Here is a 25,812-nt window from a genome sequence, read left to right on the forward strand (position 1 = left end):
CAGGCCTACAGCAGATCCAGAGTAAACAAAACCCAAATCTTGTATTGGATAGCTGAAAAAATGTAGAATCCTAAGAGCAAAAAGTAAGAATACAAAAGTTATTGCGTGTAAACTATGTCTGGGCATTATTCTAATCAGTGTGCATGCATTACCTCACAGCAACCTTAGAAGGTAGATGTTCTTATTATCTTTGTTTTACGTATAAGAAAACTGAGACATATGCAACTTAAGCAACTTGTCTAAAGTCAAAGTATTAGAAAGTGAGGGAGGTGGGCCTCAAAGTCTGGTAGTCTGATTCAGAGCTTGTACTTTTAACCACTGCACTATACTGCCTGATAAAGATAAGAGAAATGTCTCTCTAAGCAGAACTGGCTGCATGGACGTGTGGTCAGTGCCGTGATATAGGACCCCAGGCTTAGACGAGCCTTGCACTTGGGGTTTAATGTCACTGTCTTAATTTTATTTTATTTTTTTATTATTCAATGAATTTACTACATTGTAGTTGTACAATGATCATCACAATCCAGTTTTATAGTATTTCCATCCCACTGTCTTAATTTTAATACTTTGAATTTTGGCTTTGTAAATGAAATCCAAAATGTGATAGAATAATTGAGTAGGCACTGGAAGCCTGGAGTCTCTGCTAGCACACGGTCCCATCTTTCATTGTGTCGCCACCTCCCTGGGACCTGTTATTGACTGCCCACTCCCCTGCCCATTAGTACCCAGGGCCCCATCCAGCCTCTTCCTCTGTATCACCCAGTGACTGATGCAACCCTCCACCCTCAGGGACCTGGGTACAGGCCTGGGGAGGACTGGGGTCAGGTTCACTTGGCCTGCAACATCTCAGGACTGGCTATGATGACAGCCACCCATCCTGGCCCCAGGATGATAGTGCCATGGCAAGATGGCAGATCACTCAGCAGGGCTTATTGACGACCCTGATCCAGGTACCTAGTGCATCCTGGTGCAGAGGTTGCAACACCCTTGGTGGTCCTCTATCCTCCATGGGTTGGGGCAGCTGGCGCAGGGGAAAAGGATATAGCTGGCTCTACTTATTCCTGACCAGGGTGCAATGCACCCATCCAGCAATCTTTAGGCCCCACACATGTGCATCAAATCAGAGGGTGGGGTCACAGGGTACTTATATGGGTCTGAACTTGCCCTACAAGTGTCTCTATCTCTGAGAGGGTACTACATTAAACGGAAAATTTAAAACACCATGAAAGGTTGAGAGAGACTCCCCAGTAGAAAGGAAATATGTTATATTTGCATACCTTTAATGGCACATTTTCCTGCTTTTTGAACAAGGGACTTCATGTTTACATTTTACACTGGGGTTATGAATTGTACAGCCCATTCTAACTGTAAATACTCTCTACTACTAAAGTATTCTGGTATTTCCTGAGTAGAAATGATGAAAGCTGATGAGGCTGTAGCTGTCTCTAGTCTTGCTTGGGCTATCTAGAAGATGGGGGACACTTCTACCTGCCATGGAGAAAACCCATGTGCATTGGCCAGTTACCAGAGAAGAACAGAAATCTAGGGAGGACAAGGGGTTAAAGGGCAAATATCTGGGTGGTATAGAACTAAAAGATAAGGACAATGAAGAAGAGGTTCAGGTTCATTACTGTTTGTTGAGTGTCAACAGGAAACATCCACAAAACAAGGCCTTTGAGCTAGACACCTATGTCCTTTCTTTTTTTAAACACACAAATGTATGTAATTTTATTTATTTTATTTTTTTCCTGCTGTACAGCATGGGGGATCAAGTTACTCTTACATGTATACATTTTTCCCCACCCTTTGTTCTGTTGCATTATGAGTATCTAGACATAGTTCTCGATGCTACTCAGCAGGATCTCCTTGTAAATCTATTCTAAGTTGTATCTGATAACCCCAAGCTCCCGATCCCCCCCACTCCCTCCCTCTCCCGTCAGGCAGCCACAAGTCTTTTTTTTTTTTCCCTTTCCCTGTGGGATCCCAGTTCCCAGACCAGGGATTGAACCCAGGCCACAGTGGTGAAAGTGCCAAGTCCTAGCCACCAGGGAACTCCCATTCCTGTCCCAAGAGGTAGGAATTTCTACCTTTCTTCCATTATACAATAGGATAGAACAATGCCTGGTGGACGAAAAGGGACTGAATGGTTTGGAGCTTAAGGAACTAGGTGATGCCATTCAGTCAGAGAGGCTGCAGGAAAAGAGGAGGAGCAGGTTTGGAAGAGTTCAGTTTCTGAACATTAAGTCTGAAGTTCCTGAGGAACTTTCGATTGGCGATTCCAGCTAGAAACTGGATATCTGGAGCTGGAGCTCTGAGGGAATTTGTTTTCACACAGCTACCAAATAAATTCATGACTGGGGTTTAGGAGTCCTTGGCAGATAGCTAATAAGGCTGGACAGTTTCTAGGAATAGAGGCAGAAGCAAAAATATTCTTGAGGCCCCCAAATTGTGTCTACCCTAGATGCAGATAAATACTACTGTTTTTCCTTGCAGATTGAGCCATTCAATTATTTTTTTCCAACTAGCTGTTTGATATTAGTCATTTTCTCTTCTTGAGGCCTTGGTTTCCTCATCTAGAAAAGTCTAGATATTAAGGTTTTATATTCCTCAGATATAGGATTATATGTTTTTATGGATAGCCAGTTGTTCAAAATATTTAAAGATAGCAATATCCATGCATTTCATGCGTTTTACAGATTCTGAGGACTAGCCATGGACTAACAAATTAACTTGGGTTCTACTTACACTGGTGTTTTCAATTGAAAGTATATTCAGGAATACCAGTGGACTTAACTCAGGTCCATTCAAACTTTGCATGTCAAAAACACCACTATGACTATAATTTGGGCTTGGAATTTTCACTAATAAATGATCCACTTTTCCTTACAAAGGATCTTCAAATCTTACTCTGATTAGCAAATCTAATCTCTTGTTTGGCTGAATGTTACTCTAAGATTTATCCTTGCAAATCTCAATAATTGCACAGGAGAATTCCTATATAGACTTATATTTTATAAGCTTGCTGTGACAGATATGGCAGAGTATTTGGAAAACACACATATAGGAATCTTCTGAGTCCTTATGAAAGATGTGGATGTAATACAATGACACTTAAGGGATGCCAAAGAAATCCTCTATATAAGCACAAGTGTAGTAAAGAAAAGGGATTTATTTTTCTCTTCTGTAACTTATGAAATTACATTTCATTCTAACCTTAGCTTGGAATTAACTCATGACTAATATAATAGTTGACAACTCAGATTGACTTGTACATATGTGCATACATATTTCCTTCTCTTAAAATATTTCCTATTAGCTTTTTCAGAAAATATACATTATTTTGTCTATATAATTTCTTCCTATTATACTGCTGTTTATCTAAGGATCTACTTCTAAACGCTTGGCCAGAAAAGTTCAATTACTCTTTTTTTTTAATTAAAGTATAGTTAACTTGCAAAGGTGTATTAGGTTCAAGTGTGCAGCAAAGTAATTCAGTTATAAATATGCATTATATAATATATATATAAATATATATGAAACTTGCAAAGGTGTATTAGGTTCAAGTGTGCAGCAAAGCAATTCAGTTATAAATATGCATTATATAATATATATAAAAATATATATGAACATTCTCAGATACTTTCCCATTATATGTTATAATAAGATATTGAATATAGTTCCCTGTGCTATACAGCAAATCATTGTGGTTTATATATTTTATATATAGAAAGAAGTGTGCATATTAATCCCCAAATCAAAATTTATATCCCCCACTATCACCTTTGGTAACCATAACTTTGTTATCTATATCTGTGAGTCTGTTTCTGTTTTGTAAATAAGTTAATTTGTATTATTTTTAAAGATGCCACATATACATGCTTATTATATGATATTTGTCTTTGATTTACTTCATTTAGCATAATAAACTCTATGTCCATCTATGTGGCTGCAAATGGCATTATTTTATTCTTTTTTATGACTGAGTAAAATTGATAAATTATATTGTGTTCTTGGGTTGGAATAATCAATATTAACAATATTTCCCATTATATGTAATAATATACAATATATTGATATGCCAACCTAAGAACACAGTATAATTTTCCATCTGTTTGTGTCATCTTCAATTTCCTTCATCGTCATCATATAGTTTTTGGAGCACAGGTTTTTTGCCTCCTTAGGTAGGTTTAGTCATAGATATTTTATTATTTTCTATGAGATGGTAAACGGGACTGTTTCCATAACTTCTCTTTCTGATATTTTGTTGTTAATGTATAGAAATGCAACAGATTTCTGTATATTTATTCTGTATCTAGAAATTTTGTGAATTCATGATGAGCTCTGGTGTATTTCTGGTAGTATCTTTAAGATTTTGTATGTGTAATAAGTCATCTGCAAATAGTGACAGTTTTACTTCCTTTCCAATTTGAATTCCTTTCATTTCATTTTCTTCACTCATTGCCATGGCTAGGAATTTCAAAACTATGTTGAATAAAAGTGGCAAGAGTGGAGTTCCTGTCATGGCACAGCAGAAACAAATCCAACTAGTAACCGTGAGGTTGCTGGTTTGATCCCTGGCCTCCCTCAGTAGGTTAAGGATCTGGTGTTTCCATGAGCTGTGGTGTAGGTCACAGATGCGGCTTGGATCCCACATTGCTGTGGCTGTGGTGTAGGCTGGCAGCTGTAGCTCTGATTCGACCCCTAGCCTGGAAACCTCCATATGCCGTGGGTGTGGCCCGAAAAGAAAAGAAAAGAAAAGAAAAGAAAACAAAACAGTGGCAAGAGTGAGTGGATGTCCTTGTCTGGTTCCTGCTCTCAGCAGGAATTCTCTCAGCTTTTCACCACTGAGAATGATGTTCGCTGTGGGTTTGTCATATATGGCCTTTATGATGTTGAGGTAGGTTCTCTCTAGGCCTACTTTCTGGAGAGATTTTACTTGAAATGTGTGTTGAATTTTGTCAAAAGCTTATTCTGCATGTATTAGGATGGTCATGTGTTTTTTTTTTTTCCTTCAATTTGTGAATGTGGTGTATCACACTGATTGGTTTGCAGATATTGAAAAATCCTTGCATCCCTGGCATAAGTCCCACTTGAGAAGACTGTATCATCCTTTTAATTTATTGTTGCAGTTGGTTCGATAGTCTTTTGTTGTGGATTTCTACATCTATGTTTATCAGTGATATTGGCCTGTAGTTTTCTTTTTTGTGATATCATTGTCTGGTTTTGATATAAGGGTGATGGTGCCCTCATAGAATGAATTCAAAGGTGTTCCTTCCTCTGCTACTTCTTGGAATGGTTTCAGAAGGAAAGATTTTAGCTCTTCTCTACATGTTTGGTAGAATTCATCTATGAAGTCACCTGGTCCTGAACTTTTGCTTGTTTAAATTACCAATTCAATTTCAATACAGATAATTGGTCTGTTCACATTTTCTGTTTCTTCCTGGTTCAGTCTCAGAAGGTTGTACCTTTTGAAGAATTTGTCCATTTTTTCTAGGTTGTCCATTTTATTGGTGAATAGTTGCTGATAGTAGTCTCTTATGATCCTGTGTGCTTCTGTGATGTTGTTTGTAACTTCTATTTCATTTTTTATTTTATTGATCTGGGCCCTCATCCTTTTTAAATTTTTTTTCTGATGAGTCTGGCTAAAGGTTTATCAATTTTGTTTATCTTTTCAAGGAATTAAATTTTAGTTTCATTGATCTTTTCTATTGTTGTTTTAGTCTCTACTTCATTTCTTTCTTCCCTGAACTTCATGATTTCTTTCCTTCTACTAACTTTGGGTTTGTTACTTCTTTTTTCTCTGGCTGCTTTAGGCATAAGGTTAGATTGGTTATTTGAGATTTTTCTCGTTTCCTGAGATAAACTTGTATCACTCTAAACTTCCCTTTGTTCACTGCTTTTTCTGCATCCCATAGGTTTGGGATTGATGTGTTTTTATTTTTATTTGTCTCTAAGGATTTTTTATTTCCTTGATTTTTTTCAATGATCCATTGGTTATTTAGTAGCATATAATTTAGCCTCCATGTGTTTGTGTTTTTTGCAGCTTTTTCTAATCTCATAGCATTGTAGTTGGAAAGGATGCTTGATATGATATAAATTTTCTTAAATGCACCAAGACTTACCTTGTGGCACACCACGGAATCTCTTCTGGAGAGTGTTCTAAGTGCACTTGAGAAAAATATATATTCTGCTGCTTTCAGATGGAATGCCCTATAAATATCAATTAAGTCCCTCTGGTCTAATGTGTCATTTAAGGTCAGTGTTTCCTTGCTGATTTTCTACAGGATTATCTGTCCATTGATGTAAATGGGTGTTAAAGTCCCCCGCTATTATTAAGCTACTGTCAATTTCTCCTTTTATGTCTATTAATATTTGCCTTATATATTGAGCTGCTCCTATGTTTGGTGCATGTATATTTACAATTGTTATACCTTCTTGGATTGTTTCCTTGATGATTATGCAGTGTCCTTCTTTGACTCTTGTAACAGTCCTTATTTTAAAGTCTATTTTATGTAAGTTTTCCTACTCCATCTTTCTTTTGATTTCCATGTCCATGGAACAACTTTTTCCATTCTCTTGCTTTGAGGCTCTAGGTCTGAAGTGAGTCCCTTGCAGGCAGCAAATATACAGGTCTTGCTTTTTTTCCATTTAGCCAGTCTGTGTCTTTTGGTTGGAGCATTTGTTCCATTTACATTTAGGGTAATTATTGGTATATATATTTCTATTGCCATTCTGCTAATTGTTTTGGGTTTGTTTTTGTATGCCTTTTGTTCCCCTTTCTTCTTTTGTTCTCTTGTGATTTGATGACTATCTTTTGTGTTATACTTGATTACTTTTTCTTTTTTGTGTGTATATCTAGTATAGATTTTTGGTTTAGCAGTTACCATGAGGTTTTGGTATAGCAGTCTCTCTCTCTCTCTCTGTCTCTCTCCATGTATATATAATATATATATAAAATAATAGATTGTTTTCAATTATATATATATGATTGTTTTAAGTTGCTCATCTCTTAAGTTCAAATACATTTTAGATACCCTGCATTTGCACTCTTTTCTCCTCATGATTACTGGTTTTGATATTTTACATTTAATTGCTCTGTACATCCTTCATTTGCTTACTTTGGATATAGATGATTTTACTACTTTTGTCTTTTAACCTCCCTACTACCTTTGTAATGTGTTTGATTTCCTCCATTTACTGTGTTTTTTCTTTACCAGTAAGCTTTCCATTTTGTAATTTTCTTGTTTCTAGTTGTGGCCTTTTCTTTTCAGCCTAGAGAATTTCCTTAAGCATTTGTTGTAAAGTTAATTTGGTGGTGTTGAATTCTTTTAGCTTTTGCTTCTCTGTAAATCTTGTGATTCTCCATCAAATCTGAATGAGAGCATTGCTGGGTATGTATTTTTAGGTGTATGTTTTTCTCTTTCCTCACTTTACATATATCATGCCACTCCCTTGTGGCCCGCAGAGTTTGTGCTGAAAAAAATCAGCTAATAGCCTTATGAGATTTCCCTTGTATATAACTTGTTGCTTTTTCTTTGTTGCTTTTGATATTCTTTCTCTTTAATTTTTGTCATTTTGAATACAATGTGTCTTGGTGTTTTCCTCTGTGTGTTAATCTTATATGGGACTCTCTGTGCTCCCTGGACTTGGGTGACTATTTCCTTCCCCAGGTTAGGGAAGTTTTCAGCTATTATCTCTTCAAAATTTTTCTCAGGCCCTTCCTCTGTTCTCTCTCCTTCAGGGGCCCTATAATGTGAATATTAGTATGCTGATACTGTCCTAGAAATCTTTTAAACTGTCCTCATTTGTTTTCATTCTTTTTTTCCGTTTGGTGTCAGTGATTTCCACTACCCTGTCTTCCAGCTTACTGATCTGTTCTTCTGCCTCATTTAGTCTACCTTTGATTCTTTTAGTATATTTTTCATTTTGGTTATTGTATTCTTAAATCCATGGGGTCAATCTTTATATTTTCTAATTCTTTGCTAATTACCTAATTTATTGCTCTGTGTATCCATTCTCCCAAGTTCTTTGATCCTCTTTATGATCATTACTCTGAACTCTTTCTCAAGTAGATTATCTATCTCCACATCACTCAGTTCTTCTGGGGTTTGATCTTATTTCTTTGTCTGAAACACATTCCTCTCTTGCCTCATTTTGTCTAAATTGTGATTTGTATTTTTAAATCTGTAAAATGTTGGTTATGTTTCTCAACCTTGGAGAAGTGGCCCTCTATAGGAAATTTCCTGTGTCTCAGCAGTACAGTTCCCTTGTGCCACCCAAGTACCAAGGACCAGATGGTCCCAGGGTAGGTCTTATTCTATGTTAGTTCTGCAAGCTGATGGATCAGTTTTCTTGTTTCTGGTATCTTCCCTTGGTGGGTGAGGCTGGTCTAGACACTTACGTAAGCTTCCTGATGGGAGGGGGTGGTGCCTGCCCCCTAGTGGGGGGGGGCTGGGTCTCGGTCCTCTGGTGGGCAGGGTCATGTCTAAGAGCAGGTCTAGTAGTGGCCGTCAGTTCAGGAAGTCTTCATGCAGCTTGTCTGCTGATGTGTGGGGCTTTGTTCCTCCTGCGTTTGTTTGGCCTGAGTGTGACAGCACTGGAGTCTACAGGTTGCTGGGTGGGGCCAAGTCTTAGTGCCAAAATGTCAGCCTCTAGGATAGCTCATGCAGATGAATGTTCCCTGATATGTACACCACCAGTATCTGTGTTCTTAGGGTGGGCCACAGCTGCTCCTCACCTCCCCAGGAGATCCTCCAAGACCAGCAGGTATGTCTGACCCAAGCTCCTATGAAATTATTGCTTTTGCCCTTGGTCCTAGTGCATGTGAGACTTTGTGTGCACCCTTTAAGAGTGAAGTCTCTATTTCCCTCAATCCTGTGGAGTTCCTACAATCAAAACCCACTAACCTTCAAAGCAAAATACTCTGCGGGCTCCTCTTCCCGGCGCCAGACCCCTAGACTGGGGAGCCTCACATGGGAATCATAACTCCCACTCATGTGGGAGAACCTCTGTAACACAATTACTCTCCAATGTGTGGGACACCCAAACAGGAGATATGGGATTTGATTATAACACAAGTCTGCCCCTCCTATCAGTCTTGTTTTGGTTCCCTCATTTTGCCTTTGGCTGTAGAGGATCTTTTCTGATAGGTTTTAGTCTTTTCCAACAATTCTGTAGATTGTTGTGATTTTGGTGTTCTCCTGAGAGGAGGTGAGCTTAGGGTCCTTCTAGTCCACTATCTTGGCCTCTCTCCCAACAATTCTTTTTTATTTTTAAAGTCCACACTCGCAGCATATGAAAGTTCAAAGGTCAGGGATTGAATCTGAGCTGCAACTGTGACCTATGCAGCTGCAGCAATGCCAGACCCTTTAACCCACTATGCCAGGCCAGGGATCAAACCCGTACCTCTGCAGCAACCCAAGATACTGCTGTCAGATTCCTAATCCACTGCACTACAGCAGGAATTCCACAACTATTCTTAAAAGGCTTTATTTGCAGGCAAAGAAAATGTTGTGAATAGAGCTGTGAGGAAGTCTTCATAGAACATATCACATTTTTTGAGACACAGAATGGGAGATTATAGACTTTGCTTCAGTATTTTCCAAAGAGCAACCTTCACTTCCTGGTTTCTCAAACTGTAGATGAGAGGATTTAACAGTGGGATCACCATTGTATAAAACACTGAGACCACTTGATTTCCTGCCTGGGATCCACGTTGAGAGGGCTGCAAGTAAGTGTACATTGTTGTCCCATAGTATAGGCCAACAGCAGTCAAGTGGGAAGCACATGTAGAGAAAGCTTTTTGTTTGCCAGAAACTGAGGGAATTCTCAGGATAGTCATGAGGACAGACAGGTAGGAGACAAGGATCACCATAATGGAGATGATCAGGGTGAATCCTCCACAGCTGACAACCACAATTTGCGTGACCCAGGGATCTGAGCAAGCTAGTGCCAATAGTGGAGGGATATCACAGAAGAAGTGAGGAAGGACATATGGTTGACAGAACGATAGTTGTGTGATGGAAGATGTCACAGAAACCATGTTCACTAAGCCTCCAAGGTAGGATCCTGTTACCAAGAGGAGACAACGGACTCTAGCCATGGTGGTGTGGTAGAGCAATGGGTGACAGATGGCCATGTAGCGGTCATAGGCCATGGAAGCCAAAAGGTTGCATTCGGCAGAGGCAAAGATTATGAACAAGCCCATTTGAGTCATACATCCAAGGAAAGAAACAGCCTGCACCTTATATAACAAATTTGCTAAAGTCTTTGGGATGGTGATAGAAGAGAAACAGACATCAAGAAAGGACAAATTAGAGAGGAAAAAATACATGGGGGTGTGTAGGCAGGGACTAGCTCTGATCAAGACTACCAGGCCTAGATTCCCCCAAAGAGTCATAATATAAACAAGAAAGAAGACTCCAAATAGCAGGACTCCAAGCTGAGGGTTAGCTGTCATTCCAAGAAGGAGGAAGTTGGTAACTATAGATGAATTCTCCATAAACACAAGCTGGGTATTATTCTTGGTAGTTAAGAGTTCTTTTGACATGCTTTAAGTGAGAAAATGACAGCAAACTAGATTATATAGGTAAAACAGTTCCACTCAAAACACATGAATCCATAGCACTCTCCAACCATTCCCCACATCTACATTCCCACTTTAAACACTTTCCCAAATAGTATCACTATTTCTCAAACATAACATTGAGAAAGTGAAGACAGGAGAAAAAAGAGGCAGGGGGAAAAAAGGTAAAGAAAATTCAGAAAGTAAAAGGAACACATAAGGAACAGAGTAAATGTCTACGATGCAAAGGATGCTTAATATTTGTTGAAGGATAAATGAGGTAGAAAGAAAAATAGATGTCATCAAGAGATGTTCTTTACTAATACAGCACTACAAACTCTTAGAAAACTTGGGGGTATGGAATTCCACCTCATTTCCCTCACTTTTCCAAATCAAGTTCAAAGAATTATTGCAGATAAGGTAACAATACAGGAAATCTGTCGGCGGATTTTATCTTGACAGATAGCTCCCCCTCTCTTCAGTATTAGTGAGATTATTTCTTAAACAGAAGAAGTCACAGATACTCACTACTTTGCTTGGTCAGTAGAGGGTTTTCCAGAATCCTGATCATCTCTTCACTCACAGATTGCTGCAGAATTAGAATGCCCCTAAATGGCCATCAGAAACTGAACTCAAGTCTGAAGGTATCATTTGTGTCCTGTGAAGGAGCAACCAAAACATTCATGAAGTTCCTGACTGATGCCTTTAATCATGCCTTAGGCAATGGTGATGCAGGTACGCAAAACTAACTGAATTCCACAAGGGCTTGTCGGTCAGATCCACTTGAGCAAAGGACCAAGTCACGAAACAGCTGGAGTTAGGTAACACCGAGGCTAAGCGCATGGATTCTGTCCCTCTCTCTTTTGGCCACAGGATATTTCTAGTGCTGGCTTGCTCCTTCACACAAATGCCTGGCTCGTGCTGTGGATGAAACACCAAAGAAAAGAAGGGATAAATTCATGCAGACCCCTCTCCATTTGTAGCATTTCAACTAAATCAGAGCCCCTGTGGTTCACTGGATGGCCATTAGCGAGGGGTGTCTAGAAGGGATTCCTGCATTTGGTGAGAGGCTAGACAAAGAAACCTCACAGGGCTCTCCCAACTTTGATTCAAAAGAAAGCCATGTCTTTTAATTCACCACAAAAACATAGGTTCTTTATTTGGTACAGTAGTTAAGATGTCTGATTCTGGAGCTCTATGGACCTATTTGAATCCCGGCTTAGGAGATCACTGGTTCTGTGATTTACAACTTAACCTATGTAAGCTTTGGTGCACTAATCTGAAACAGAAGGGCACCAATACAACCTATGTCATGGGACAATAGTGAAGGTTAAATGAAATATATATATATATATATTTCTTTTTATCACCACATTTGCATCATATGGAAGTTCCCGGGCCAAGGGTCAAATCAGAGCTGTACCTGCAGGTCTACACCACTTCTATGGCAACACTGGTTCCGAGCTGCATCTGTGACCTATGTGACAGCTTGCGGCAATGCTGGATCCTTAACCCACTGAGAGAAGCCAGGGATCCAACCCGCATCCTCAGGAGACTACAACGGGTCCTTAACCACCCGAGCCACAATGAGAACTCCTAAATGAAACATTTTAAGTAAAGCACTTGGTACATATTAGGTGCTCACTGAATTCTACTCTCTTCGTTGCTTTATGAACACTCCTACTTATGTTCTACTGATTCTTTTTTCCCTTTCCATTTCACCAAATAGAATGAGAGGTATTGTTTTGTGTATGCTATTATAATTTCAGACCAACAGAAGTGACCTTGCACTTCTGAGATTATGGCTGAGGCATAATCTCTCATGCTCCGGTCTATAACCCCCCCTCAGACACACACACAGACACACAAATCCATACACACACACACAAAGAGCAACTTGCCAGAGTAGATGGAAGGAGTGTCTTTTACTTGTGGTAGAAATTCACTCCTTTTTGCTCTATCCAAACTGTTGGAGTTAACTCCTACTATTACTACTGCTGCTGCTGCTGCTGCTATTACTCAGCACAGCAGCCTGCCCAGGAGAATATTCAACAACTTCTAACTCCAAATGGGAAGATCAGAGGTGAAAATCCTGGGCGGAATGGAGACAATGGGTAGAACACTTCTTTCAGAGACAAAAAACATGAGTTCTAGTCCTGGTACTAATTTGTGTTCTCTTTCAGTGGAAAAGCCACTTAACCCCTCTGAGCCCCATATTTTCCCTTCTGAAAAACGGAAAAAACAATATCCACCATGCCTCTATTTAAGGGCTGGCATGAGGATCAAATAAGATAATGAATGTGAAAGCACTCTATAAACTCTGAAGGGTGATACAATACACATGGAACGGATCCCTATTATTATTCCATCATGGGAGGTGGGAGAGGGAGGAGGAATGCGTCAATATGATCATTTTCTGCTGCTTGCTTCAGCTCCTGCTTACAGAACTGCACTCTCTGCCCTCCCACTCACTCCCTACACACACATCATCTGCTCTGCCTCTCCACTGTGAAAGTTTCAACCTGTGAAGGCTTAAACAAATAGCTCTCAGTTTTTCATGTATTTTGAATCATAAAAAAGACAGGATTTCAATGTTAGTTTCACATCTTTGTATCATTTTTTAGATTTCCTATTTTAGGATAACGCTATTCCTTGACGTCGGTATGCATTGTAGGCATTCAATACGTATTAGTTGAATGAATGAATGACTCCCTATTAATCTTTGGAACACAGTGAAATCTTTTTCTCTTAAAAGAAGATTGAATTGCTTTTTCTTCCCAAAGGAAACAAACATAGAAAATTAAGACTGTATTAAGGGAATGATTCGATACACCCCATCTGCACATGGCATTGCATTAACCAGTGCCAATATAACAGCCAGAATGGGTGTGTTACTAACTTGGCAATGTGTCTTGGATATGTACTTACAGGAAATAATCAGGTACTCCTATTATTTGTTGAACAAGTAATCTTTCATGTTAAAAAAAAAATGCATTCATTCATTTATCCCCAGAGGCATGTAAATTTACCAGTTCTGTAAGAAAAAAATTTTGGTTACCCTCTTTCCAATTTTTCACTTATGTAGTTCACAGGGACATCTTCTCAAAATAACATAACATTTAGAATTTAAATAAAGGCTCGGAATTCCCAATGTGGCTCCATAGGAACGAACCTGAGTAGTATCGATGAGGATGTGGGTTCGATCCCTGGCCTTGCTCAGTGGGTAAAGGATCTGGCATTGCTGTGAGCTGTGGTGTAGGGTGAAGACGCAGCTCAGCAGCTGCAGCTCCAATTCAACCCCTAGCCTGGGAAGTTCCATATGCCTCAGGTGCAGCCCTCAAAGATACGTAAATAAATAAATAAAGGTTCACCTATTTACTTATCCAATAAAATTTCTTGAGTGTTTAACAATGCAATCTTTCAAAAGATCATATAATCCAACCAACACATTTCCAGAAGAAACAGAAGTCCAGAGAGGTTAAGAGACTCACCTGAAGTCTGACAATGAATTAGTGGGAGAGCTGGTGTTGGAACCCAGATCTCCTTGAACTTATTCAGTGACCTTTTCATATTCCTATCTTGCTTTCCCCTTAATTTGTTTTTGGAAGTTATTCTGGATAGGACTTTCACCACTGGTACATTTATTCTTCCAATAACAGATGAAAGGTCATCTTCTGTGGCTATATTTGAGCTATATGATCTTGAGCAAATAGCTTGCTTTTCCTGGGTCCTAGTTTCTTCATCAATAAAATGAAGCAGATAGACTCAGGTGGTCTCTCAGGCTATTTCCAGATTTGAGCTGTAATTTCCCATGGCTCTGTTATTTAAACTGTACAAACATCATTGGTCATTCTCAATATCTGACAGAGGGATGCTAAAATAAAAAAATTCTGTAGTTCCATAAGTCTGGACTATACAAACCACCCTATGATACTCTGCTTCCTCAGCCCTCACAGTGACAGGGATGCCATACTGATTTCTGATCTTTGTGCAAGGCACTAAGGACCAGTGAGGGAAGTGCATGGGAGGGATGTTTCCAAACCCCCTAGCCACCTTAAGGCTAGGGCAAAGATCTGGTCAAAGCATCCAGGTTATGTCACATTCTAACCCTGTGATCTTAGACAAATTTTTCAACCTCTCTACCATCAATTCCCTTATCTAAAGTGGAAATATATTACCTAATTGAAGTGACTATTTTGAAGATTAAATAAGAAAAACTATTCAGAGTGCTTAACAAATATTTAGGTGCTTGATACATGTTGCTTTTGCTTCTCCTTAAAAGTCCATTTTTTAAATTTTATGATTCTATATATATGAAAGGTCCAGAATAGGCAAATCTTTTTCTGCCTATTCTGGACCTTTCATATATATCTATAGAGGCAAGAAGTAGATTCGTGGTTGCCAAAGTCTCGAGGAATGGTGTGGGAATGGTAGGTGTGGAGGTTTCTGTTTGTTTTGGCTAAAAGCTATCTGATTTAATAAAAACTTATGGACTTACACTTCTTTTGGCTTTTTAGGGCTGCACCCATAGCATATGGAAGTTCCCAGGCTAGGGGTCGAATTGGAGCTGTAGCTGCTGGCCTATACCACACCCACAGCAATGCGGGATCCGAACCACGTCGGTGTCCTACATCACAGCTCATGGCAAAGACAGATCCTTAACCCGCTGAACGAGGCTAGGTATCGAACCCACGTCCTCATGGATACTAGTCGGGTTTGCTAACCACTGAGCCACAACGGGAACTCTGGACTTAGACTTTTAATAGGTCTTAAACTTTTGACCTTTATGTTGCCAAGGACCTTATTGTTCCTTTATTTCAATATCCAGCATGACTTGATATTCCCATATGATTACACATTTCTTACTCTTTTTTTGGTGATGAAAATGCACTAAAATTGTGGTGAAGAAGTTCCCATTGTGGCTCAGTGGGTTAAGAACCAGATATAGTGTCCGTGAGGATGAGGGTTTGATCCCTGGCCTTGTTCAACATGTTAAGGATCCAGTGTTGCCACAAGCTGCAGCATAGGTCACAGATGCAGCTCAGATCTGGTGCTGCTGTGGCTGATGCATAGGCTGGCAGCTGCAGCTCGGATCTGACCCCTAGTCCAAGAACTTCCATAGGCCTCAGGTGCAGCCATAAAAAAATAAAATAAGATAAAATAAAATTGTGGGAAGGTTGCACAATTCTGAATATACTAAAAAAACTATTGAATGTACACACATTCACATGTGCATCTTGTATGGTATGTGAATTATATCTCATGAAATCTGTGACCAAAAAATGTAATCCTGATGAATACTAGCGGAAAAAAAGCCTACTATAGAGTGGTCATTCTTGGCTGCATCTAAATCCTTCTACTGACCTGCAGCAGAGAGCCCTGGTAAGCACTGGATGAGATCATTAATTTAAAAGTACTTTGAAAAATTTGAAGATGACAAAAGAAATGTATTCAAAGGAAATGATAAAATTATAATTAGAGAAATAAAGATATGAATAAATAGAAAGAGACACCTTGCTCCCAACTGGCAAGGCTAAAATATAAGAAAGATGAGAGTCCCTAAGTTAATATATAGATATAATGCAATGTCAATGTAATATACTACAGGATATTTACTAGACCATGACAAATTTATAGTAAAATTCACCTGGATGAATAATAAGACAAAAATGCCAAAATATTATTTTTAGTAATGATAGAGATTATAGATAGCCTCTCAAGTTTCAAACATCATTACAAAGCCATACATATAAAAAAAGACCATTTGGCATTAGGGTGAAAACAAGACTGACCAATGAAATAGCATATTTTAGAGAAAGAGAACCAAATACATAAAAACATGTCCAGCTGGCTATAAAGAACACACAGACACAGGGACCCACAGTCAGACACGCACGCACACACACACACACACACACACACAGTAAAGGAAGCACTAACTGATAAATATAATTGAGAAAACTGTGTATCCGTAAAAAGAGAAGTGAATTTGGATATGTATCTCATATCATATATTTCAATAAATTCCAGATGGATCAAAAACGTAAACATAAAAATCTAAACTGAAACTAGAAAAACAATGAACAATATTGTTTAGCTAGTGTACCTATTGGGAAAAAAATGGAGGCTAACATCAAAGCCAGGATGATGTGTTCAAATACATGACTAAAAAAAACTTATGCACACTGTACTACATCAAAATGAAGATCAAAAAGGAAACAACCAAAAGGGGGAAATAGGCAATTGAGCAGAATTTTTAAAATACATCAGTCAGAACATACAAATAAATATTGAGAGATTCCAAATAATCAGCAACTGAGACAGCTAAATACACCATTGGCTATTAACAGGCTAGTTGGCTGTATAATTACTAGAAACACCCAAAAGAAATACATTTGTGAAATTACCTTAAGCCACATAAAACCATGACCACACATGGAAAATGTCGGATAGGCAAACAGAGTGCTGGCTAGCTGAAATGTTTAATTCAGTAAAGTTGCTCAAGTTCATGATGTTAAAAAGTCCACACCCCTATGTAAATATGAATGCCAAGACCAACCAACAAGTATTTAACCTGATCTTTCTATGGGATTAAAGTCTCAGGGTCAGGAAAACTGTGTACATTGAGTCTCTGCAGTGTCTTTAAGAAAGTAAGAGTGGCAGTTGCTTGTGGCTACTGCAAGGGGGCTGGGGCCATTGTCCCTTCCACTTTCACATCTTCTATGAACACAAGTCATCTGCTTGATGTGCCACTCTCTCCTTTCTTCACTCACTTGCCCCCTCGCATCCTAGCCCACTAAATCCTCTTCGATTTCACAAAGCAATTGAAGTGCCTTGTCTCCAAAATCCCTGAGTAATGGGACAGGAGTTAGGAGGACTCTAAACATCTGTCTTGTTTTACTAAGTCTACTGACAAGGAGAAAGAAATGCTCTCAGGATTGGGAACCTTAGTTTATGTAAGCTTGGAATTCATCAGCTCTTATTTCTGCCTGTTACCTTCTTACCCAAATTTATTGTGTGTTCCCTCTGTGGACATAAAATAGAAATGTGAAAAGCAATTTAGAGTCACTCAAAGAAAAACCTGTCTCTCTGCCTGAAGATTTTCAAGTTCTGGGCCCCAGGCAGACATATTAAAATAGATCAGTTTTTACCATATGACCAAAATCAGTGGCTCTTGATGAAAAAGCCCACCCCATTGTTCACTCTCCTCCACTCCAAATGTAGGAATTTCAACAAAATGCCCAATGCCACTAAACTCACCTGCAATGTCTTATTTTTATCGAGGACACATCCGGCATTTCGTGCTTCTCCCTCAACTATTTCTCCTGAAAGGACTGAGGCTTTTAGATTTTTGGACTTCTATCCATATAGATAGCCACTCATCGGCCAACTGTGTGGTATTCAGCACAAGCAGCATACATCATATAACAAAGAACCATTCTCCCTTGAGAGAATCTAAGGCTAATTGAAAGGCTGCTGTGAAAATAATCTCTCTTTCATAATCATATCTTATGTTTTTGCAAATGTTAAAAAAACTCAAGCCATTAATTTTTTCATCCAAATCTAACTCAAATCTATTATCCTTTCATTGTCTTAACATCCTATAAGATTAGTAGGCTAGTGTTGGTTCATACTTCACGTATCTGGGCTGATTAAGATCAGGCCCTATATACAGGCCTCAAATTAGAAAGAGCAATGGGGAGTTCCCGTTGTGGTACAGCGGAAACCAATCCAACTAGTATCTATGAGGATGTGCGTTCAATCCTGGCCTTGCTCAGTGTATTGGGGATCCAGTGGTGTTGCTGTGAGCTGTGGTGTAATTCACAGACATGGCTTGGATCCTGTATTGCTGTGGCTGTGGTGTAGGCCAGCAGTTACAGATCCAATTCAACCCCTACCCTGGGAACTTCCGTATGGTGCAAGTTCAGCCCTAAAAAGCAAAAAAAAAAAAAAAAAAAAAAAAAGAAGAAGAAAGAAAGAGCAATATAGCAATGGGCAGATTGTTTAAAGAAATGGGCCTTGGCCTCAGCTCTGCCACTAAGCAGCTGTCTGACCTTCGGCTAATTACTCCCCCTTTCTGGTCTTTGGTTTCTATAAACCAAGATATTGAACTGGACAATTTACAGGGAGTTGTTTTATTTTTTTATTTATTTTTTTTGACTTCTAAGATTCAATGAGTTTAAGTTCACAGGCATGTTTCAGAGGTAACCCACTATGCACAAAAGGGAGTATCATAAAGTTGAAAGTATACTGGCTTTGCAGTATAACAAAACTGAGTGTGAGTCTTGGATTTACCACTAACTAGCAGTGTTACTTAAGCCAAGTTGCCCTCTCTGAGACTTGGCTTTCTTGTCTGTAAAAAGGTGATAGTAATATTAACCTCATATGGGCATTGTGATTATTAAATATGAAAACAGGGGTTCTCGTAATGGCTCAGTGGTTAACAAATCTGACTAGCATCCATGAGGACGCATGTTCAATCCTTGGCCTTGCTCAGTGGGTTAAGGATCTGGCATTGCCATGAGCTGTGGTGTAAGTTGCAGATGTGGCTCAGATCTGGTGCTGCTGCAGCTGTGGTGTAGGCCAGCAGCTACAGCTCCGATTCGACCCCTAGCCTGGGAACCTCCATATGCCGCGGGTGCAGACCTAAAAAGCAAAACAAACAAACAAACAAAAAACCCAAAAAAGAAAACATAGGTAAAGCACATGGCACATGATAGCCTCTCAATAAATGGTAGCCAATATTAGCTACTATATAGGTTAATACACTAGCTTTCTCTACATAATGTATTTATCCATTACTTATTTCTAAATACTCTTATCTTTCTAGCTCTCAAAAGAAATATGAATCTTCTCTACTTTCCCAGTCAAAGAATAGCTGAGCAAGAGTGTAATTACTATATTATGAACCTGATTTTATATATAATGAAACTAAAGTTATATGACTAGTCTAACATTACACAGTGACTTAATGACAGGGCTGAATCTAAAGCTGAATCCCCAGGTCAGTAGATTTTATCACTCAACTGATACCCTTTAGACTGGGATGTACTGCTTTAACTGTTTGTGGTGTCAGGCAATAACAATGATGATTTTCATTCACTTTATTCCTTAGCTAAGTCTATGCAAGAAGAGCAAAATAGAATTATTATCATCTGAAAAATTCAGACTAAAATTTTTCTCTAAATCTGGGACCAAAGAGCCAAATGAAAAATGCTTGTGCGGTTGTAGAGGAAGCAGGGCAAATTAATGCCAAAGCTTCCATGCTCGTATCTACTCTTGTTCTCCTCCACTTAGTCTGACCAGCTGAGTGAAAGGTGCCACTGTCCATTTAGCCAGTAAGCTAGCAGTCATGCCTAACACCTTAATATTTCCCTACTTTTCCACTCCTCCCTTATTCAAAGGTAACCAAGTCCTTCTAATTCTATCTTCTAAATTCTTTTAGACTCTATTCAATTTGTTCTATCCCCTCTACTACGTGATAATTTTTTCTCACCTGGACTATTGCAACAATCTACTAACGGGTCTCCATTTGACTTTTCATATTCCTCTAAAATAAATTTACTATGCACAGCCAGTTGGTTTTTTAAAACAAAAATTGGAAACAAGAAACATAAAAACGTAAGAAAAGAGTGAAAATGTATGTATATGATTATGTATCTTATCTTGTATAACTCTTTTCCTTGAGTCACTATCTCATTTTTATTTTACTAATTTGCTATATCATTATTTTCACTTTTTCCTACAGACATTCAGATATTAGGACCACAAATATCATTTTTCCAAATAGTAAAATATGTCAGATTAATTTATTCAACAATATTTACTGAGTATTTAGTATGTCTTGGGCTCTAGTAATGCACAGTGAACAAGACAGACAATATCTCTATTTTCATGAAACATGCATACTTGTAGACAAGAGACATGCAGTAAATATATAATATAGTGAAAGTGCCACAATAAATGTGTTAAATGCCATGATGAAAAATAACAGAGAGTTTCCAGTTGAGTGCAGTGCATTAGAAATTCACATTTATCTATAAATGACATAAAAGAACTACTTTAGGTCTGTAAACTCATGAGAAACAAAACAGGGAAGAATATGAAAACATTAACACTTTAGGAAATGGAAAACTGAAGATCAAATATTAACTGATTATCAGACCTGAGAAACCTAGATCCTAAACTAGCAGTGAGAAAATGAACAATACAATTTGTACCAAGTAATGTCCAGAAGACTTAGAAACTAGCAGCATCAAATCAGCATCTGATACTTCTGTAAGTGAGGATGAAAGTGGGAAATTTGGGAATTAGTAGAAAGGTGATTTATGAAGCAATTAGCCATCTAGATCTACTTCATTATTCTTCTTACTTGGATAAGTCCCCTACATACTTCCCTCTCATAGAAGACTAGTGACTTATTCTCTGATAATTAAAATGGGAGGTGTTTGGACAAGATGTCTCAGATAGAACTGAGTGTGAGATTAGGTGAAAGCCTAGCTATATATACTGCATGTTGAGAACACTAGCCTTCTACTTGGTTCCCAGAAACCTGTAGCCAAGGCTTATAACCCCCAGGTAGAAGATTGAAAAACTATTTTCTCAGAGAATTTAAGCAGACTTATAGAAAATTAATCTGAAAGGGATCAAACCAAATCATCCTACAGTAGGGCCCACTATGACAAAAAACTTTTATTAATCATTTTCATGTTCCATTCAAATATAACCAAATATCCAAGGATCCCAAGACATAGGATTCTTAAAAATTCTTTCATGAAGGGTAGAAATCAAAACAAACAAGAAAAAAAAAACAATTTAGATAAAACATTTCAGGGAGATGAGAAGGTTAAAAATCTTTAAGATTGGAGTTCCCATCTTGGCTCAGTGGAAAAGAATCTGACTAGCATCCTTGAGGACACATGTTAGATCCCTGGCCTAGCTCATTCGGTTAACGATCTGGCATTGCTGTGAGCTGTGGTGTAGGTGAGTTGTGGTGTGGGCCAGTGGCTACAGCTCCGATTGGACCTCTAGCCTGGGAACCTCCGTATGCCATGGGTGCAGCCCTAAAAAGACAAAAAAAAAAAAAAAAAAAAAAAAAAAAAACCAAAAAAAAAAAAACTTTAAGATCATCAGAAGTGTAAAAGAAGATATTAAGATATTGTGTCATTAAATAAGAACAGTATATTATTTTTTAAATGTACATTAAATAAAGGAGTTCTTGGATATTTTAAATGACATCAGAAATAAAACTTCAATAGATATAGCAAAAAATTAAGTTGAGAAATTCTCACAAAAACTAGACCAAAGAAATAAAGAGAAAAAAATTTTTTTTTATTTAGAAGAATAAACCAGGAGGTCCAACATAGGAATGATAGGTTTTCCTGAAAGAGAAGAGTGAAAATGGAGGAGAGGAAATTATTGAAGAAATCATTTAAGTAAAATTCTCAGAACTGAAGAAATAGTTTTCAGATTAAAAGGGATAATTGAGTACCTAACAAAACTGATGAAAGTATACTCACACTAAGGCTTGCCATATTGAAATTAAAGAACACTGGAAACCAAGGGATGATTACATTTGAACAGCGGAAGTTGAGTAAGCAGGCAAAGGCCACAGGATGACCATAGTTATGGCATTTCATGCAACCACGATATCCAATCCATCAACCTCTGCTGATCTACTCTGAAAAGATATCCAGTATCCAAAGACTTCTCTTTACCTACTCTGTACCTTCTTAGCCCAATCCACTATTGTCTTTCTCTTAGAGTACTACAATAGGTTATAACTGAGCTCTGTCTTCAATCTGGTCCCTTATAGCCCATTGTCCATATAGCAGCCAGAATCACCTTTGCAAAGTGTAAATCAGACCCCTTTCCATACCCATCAATGACCGTCCACTGCTTCCAGAATAAAGTTCAAACACTCTACCATAGCATTCTGGATGCCACCACCCTCCCCCCAACCCCTGCCATTATAGGGTCCTTGAATATCTTTTGACATTATCATCTATCTGTCTCTCTCATTACTTCCAGCCACACTGGTTTTTCTTTATGTTCTATGTACATGCTCAGTACATTTCCAACTTCGTGTTTTTGCACTAGTCTCTACTTGCAATTTTCCAGTTCTTTCTTATCACTCATTACTCAAGTCTCAGCTTGTTTGTCACTTCCTTAGAGAAAAATTCCCTGATTAACTTATCTAAAGCAGTCACTGACTCATCAATTCTCTACACCATTTTATTCTAGCAATTATTACCAGTTTACATTATGTCTTTAAGTTCATTTCTCTCTATATATTTATTATCTGTCTTTTTAGGCTAGAATATAAGCACTATATGGGCAAAAATGAACTTGCCTTTCTCATTTATCAATATCTCAGCATTTAGGACAGAATCTTGCATGTCATAGGTGCTCAATGAATATTGCTTGTATTAACTTATTAGTGGATTAACCACCAAGACTTCATAGACCTTAACATAGTACCAGTGTTGCAAATACACATAGTGACACAGTGGCCATATATTAGAGAATCCAAAAGGCAGCCCATGGCTGAGGAAAAAAATGATAAACATGGTCATTAATGTCACACCTGAAAAGAAACCAATAACTCTGAACTCTCCTATAATGTCCTCCAGCTTCTTTGTTCCCATGACTAAAAAGTAACAAACATGGAGAAAAGCCACACTAATGAGGCAGAAATAAAAAAGTGGTGTAAAATGGAACGTGGTATGGAAGGGGGGATATTTTGATACAAAGGATGGTAATCAAGCCTCACTATAACAATATAATAAATAACTTGTATTACCCCCCACAAGGAGACCCCTGAAGAGACAAGCTCTAACAGATTCTCAAGAATATAAACTCAACTTGGTGGTATTAGATTTCCTTTCTTTACACATCACATGTCAGGCCCACTTTAGGAGAGGGTAATAATCTTAGCTTGCTCAAGCTGCCGTAACAAAGTAACACTAGGTGGCTGAAATGACAGAAATTTATTTTCTCAGAGGCTAGAAGTTTAAGATAACAGTGCCAGCATCAATTAATGGCAAGCGCTCTCTTCCCATGTTGCAGACAACCACTTTCCTGGTGTATCATCACGTGGCAGGGAGAGAGAGAGAGAACCCTGGTGTCTCTTTTTATGAGGGTACTAATCCCATCATGAGGTCCCTACCCTCGTGACTTTATCTAAACCTAATTACCTCCCAAAGATCCCATCTCCAAATACCATCACACTGGGGGCTAGGGCTTCAACCTATGGATTTGAGGGGACACAATTCAGTCCACAGCAGTGAAGAAACTGTTAGAGAAAACAGGCAACGTGTCAGGCAGGCCTGCTGGATGATACAATTGAATGAGAGTCTACAATTACATTCCACTCAAGACTGAACTATTGGTGGAGCTCACTGAAACACTCCTACATTTCCAATTATCCCACTCCCAGCCCCACCTTCTCCCTCTTACTACCCTTCCAAATCATCATGTGGCAAATAGAAAGATTTTGTATTTGAAAGTTATCTGATGGGATCAAGTTATACAGCCAGGAAAATAATTCCTTTGTGTTCAATAGATAATAAATCAAATATGAATATTAGGAAAATAAAATGTTTAAAGCCACACTGAAAATAATATTTCAAGCCAGATTTGGGACAGGGCTCTTGTCTCCTAGCAAAAGGTTTTTCTCTCTGAAGATATCCTTTTTATCCCAAGAGACCCATGCCTCAGGTTCATTCTGGGAGAATCAACAGAGATTTAAGGGCTGCTAAAATGCTGGGTCACTATGACCCTTATTGTGTACTTCACTGTTCATTTCTGTCTTTCTGGACACTCCATCCAAGTAACTGAAAATCAGGAAGATCTTCCTTCTCCACCAATCTTGAATCTCATTAGGGAAGAAGTACACCGTGTACTTGTTCCTTTTGTCATGTCGAGTGGCAAATTTCATCCTTTCCCAGGCCAATTAAAAGCTTCCAAGTACCTTGTTCCCTTGCCAGTTGTCTTAAAGGACAGTGCACTCCCTGAGACATGCATGACAACAAGTATTAACTAACATAGCACAATAATTCCATACCCCAGTTGAAAATACCAAGATTACTACTGAGATAGAAGCATTCACTAGAAAAGTGTCCCAATGATCTCCTGATTACAAAGCAATTATAGGTATAGTATAATTACAGCAATTATAGGTATATATGTATACCTTCCCCAAATTTATGTTCTCCAGGAAATCTTTTATGATAAAAATCCACCTATGTCTAACAACTCAATTCCTCTACTTTGCTTTCTATTGTTTGCCCTTGTTCAGTTGCTGCTTTGAAGACTACTTTGAGAAGCAGAGTAGACATTGTATAAATATGTGCTCCCTAACCAACTTGTGTGTTCCATATAGCTGCTTCGGAGTACGGTGTTGCTTACCTGTGCTTTATCTGTTCTAACTTCACTTTCCTCCATTTCTTTTCACTGACACAATAATCCATTGTTATGAGGAAGCATAAAAGCTAAGAGTTGGCAAAATAGGGCTCATGCACCAAATAAAGCAAGTTGAATAGTAAAATGTGACACCATCTGCTATGATTCTCTGCAATAATAAGAGCTAAATGGTTTGACTTTGATGCCCAAATATCGCCCTCCTCATCTTCCTTCAATAGTCCCCCTGTCTCAATGTCTCCTTGGGTAGCTGCCAACAAAATGTTCATCAATTGATAATTGGATGGAATAGGGCTGATGTAGGTAATCTAGCCCTTGCTCTTTCAGCTCTCCCACTCCTCTCAATGGTTTTTGTTGTTTGCTGTTAAGGATATTTGCAGAGGAGGAGGAGAAACAGGTAAGAAGGGGAGTCAATACTGGATGCTACAGCCCACTCCCCTGCTAACTGGATGAGAGTTAGAAGAGACAGGAGACCTATGGAATCCTTCTCTCACCTCATTTCCTCTTCTCTAATCCTGAAGAAGAGCTTTAATACTGCCTCTTTCTCTCAAGAGTGAAACAATGAATACATGGATAGTCTGTTTGTCCACCTTGAAGAGGTTGCCACTGAGGGTATAAACAGAGATTGGCTCCAATTTAGTTGACAAGCTGATAACAATTCCTAGTGTTTTTCAAAAACTTTTATGAAGCAGCTTACGTAAAGCTAGGTTTAATCTTTCTCTTCCCGTTCTTGTGTTTCTCCATCACAAACAGGAGCTTACGTGTCCCACCACCTCCAGATGACCCCTCTTAGCTAACACACTCTTCTGCAATGAGCCCCCTACCCA

At 38.6% G+C, this 25,812-nt stretch overlaps 2 protein-coding genes across 42 annotated transcripts in view; both read right to left on the minus strand.

Annotated features, from left to right (window-relative positions):
- Window positions 1–25,812, minus strand: part of IGSF1 (immunoglobulin superfamily member 1) — a 504,513-nt gene that overhangs the window by 135,037 nt on the left and 343,664 nt on the right. The window lies entirely within an intron of this gene.
- Window positions 9,578–10,501, minus strand: LOC100513516 (olfactory receptor 5J3-like). The gene has a single exon (XM_003135391.3). The coding sequence runs from the start codon at window positions 10,499–10,501 to the stop codon at window positions 9,578–9,580; it is 924 nt and encodes a 307-aa protein (XP_003135439.3).

Source organism: Sus scrofa, chromosome X, assembly GCF_054392235.1.
Source record: "Sus scrofa isolate SSC_HxYL_T2T_F1_AM1 chromosome X, Sscrofa_HxYL_maternal_Yorkshire_Landrace_v2.0, whole genome shotgun sequence".
In the NCBI taxonomy this organism is placed as follows: domain Eukaryota; kingdom Metazoa; phylum Chordata; class Mammalia; order Artiodactyla; family Suidae; genus Sus; species Sus scrofa.

Bases quoted from the DNA above. Each gene is read 5' to 3' on its own strand.
- LOC100513516 (XM_003135391.3), bottom strand. From the start codon at position 10,501: ATGGAGAATTCATCTATAGTTACCAACTTCCTCCTTCTTGGAATGACA.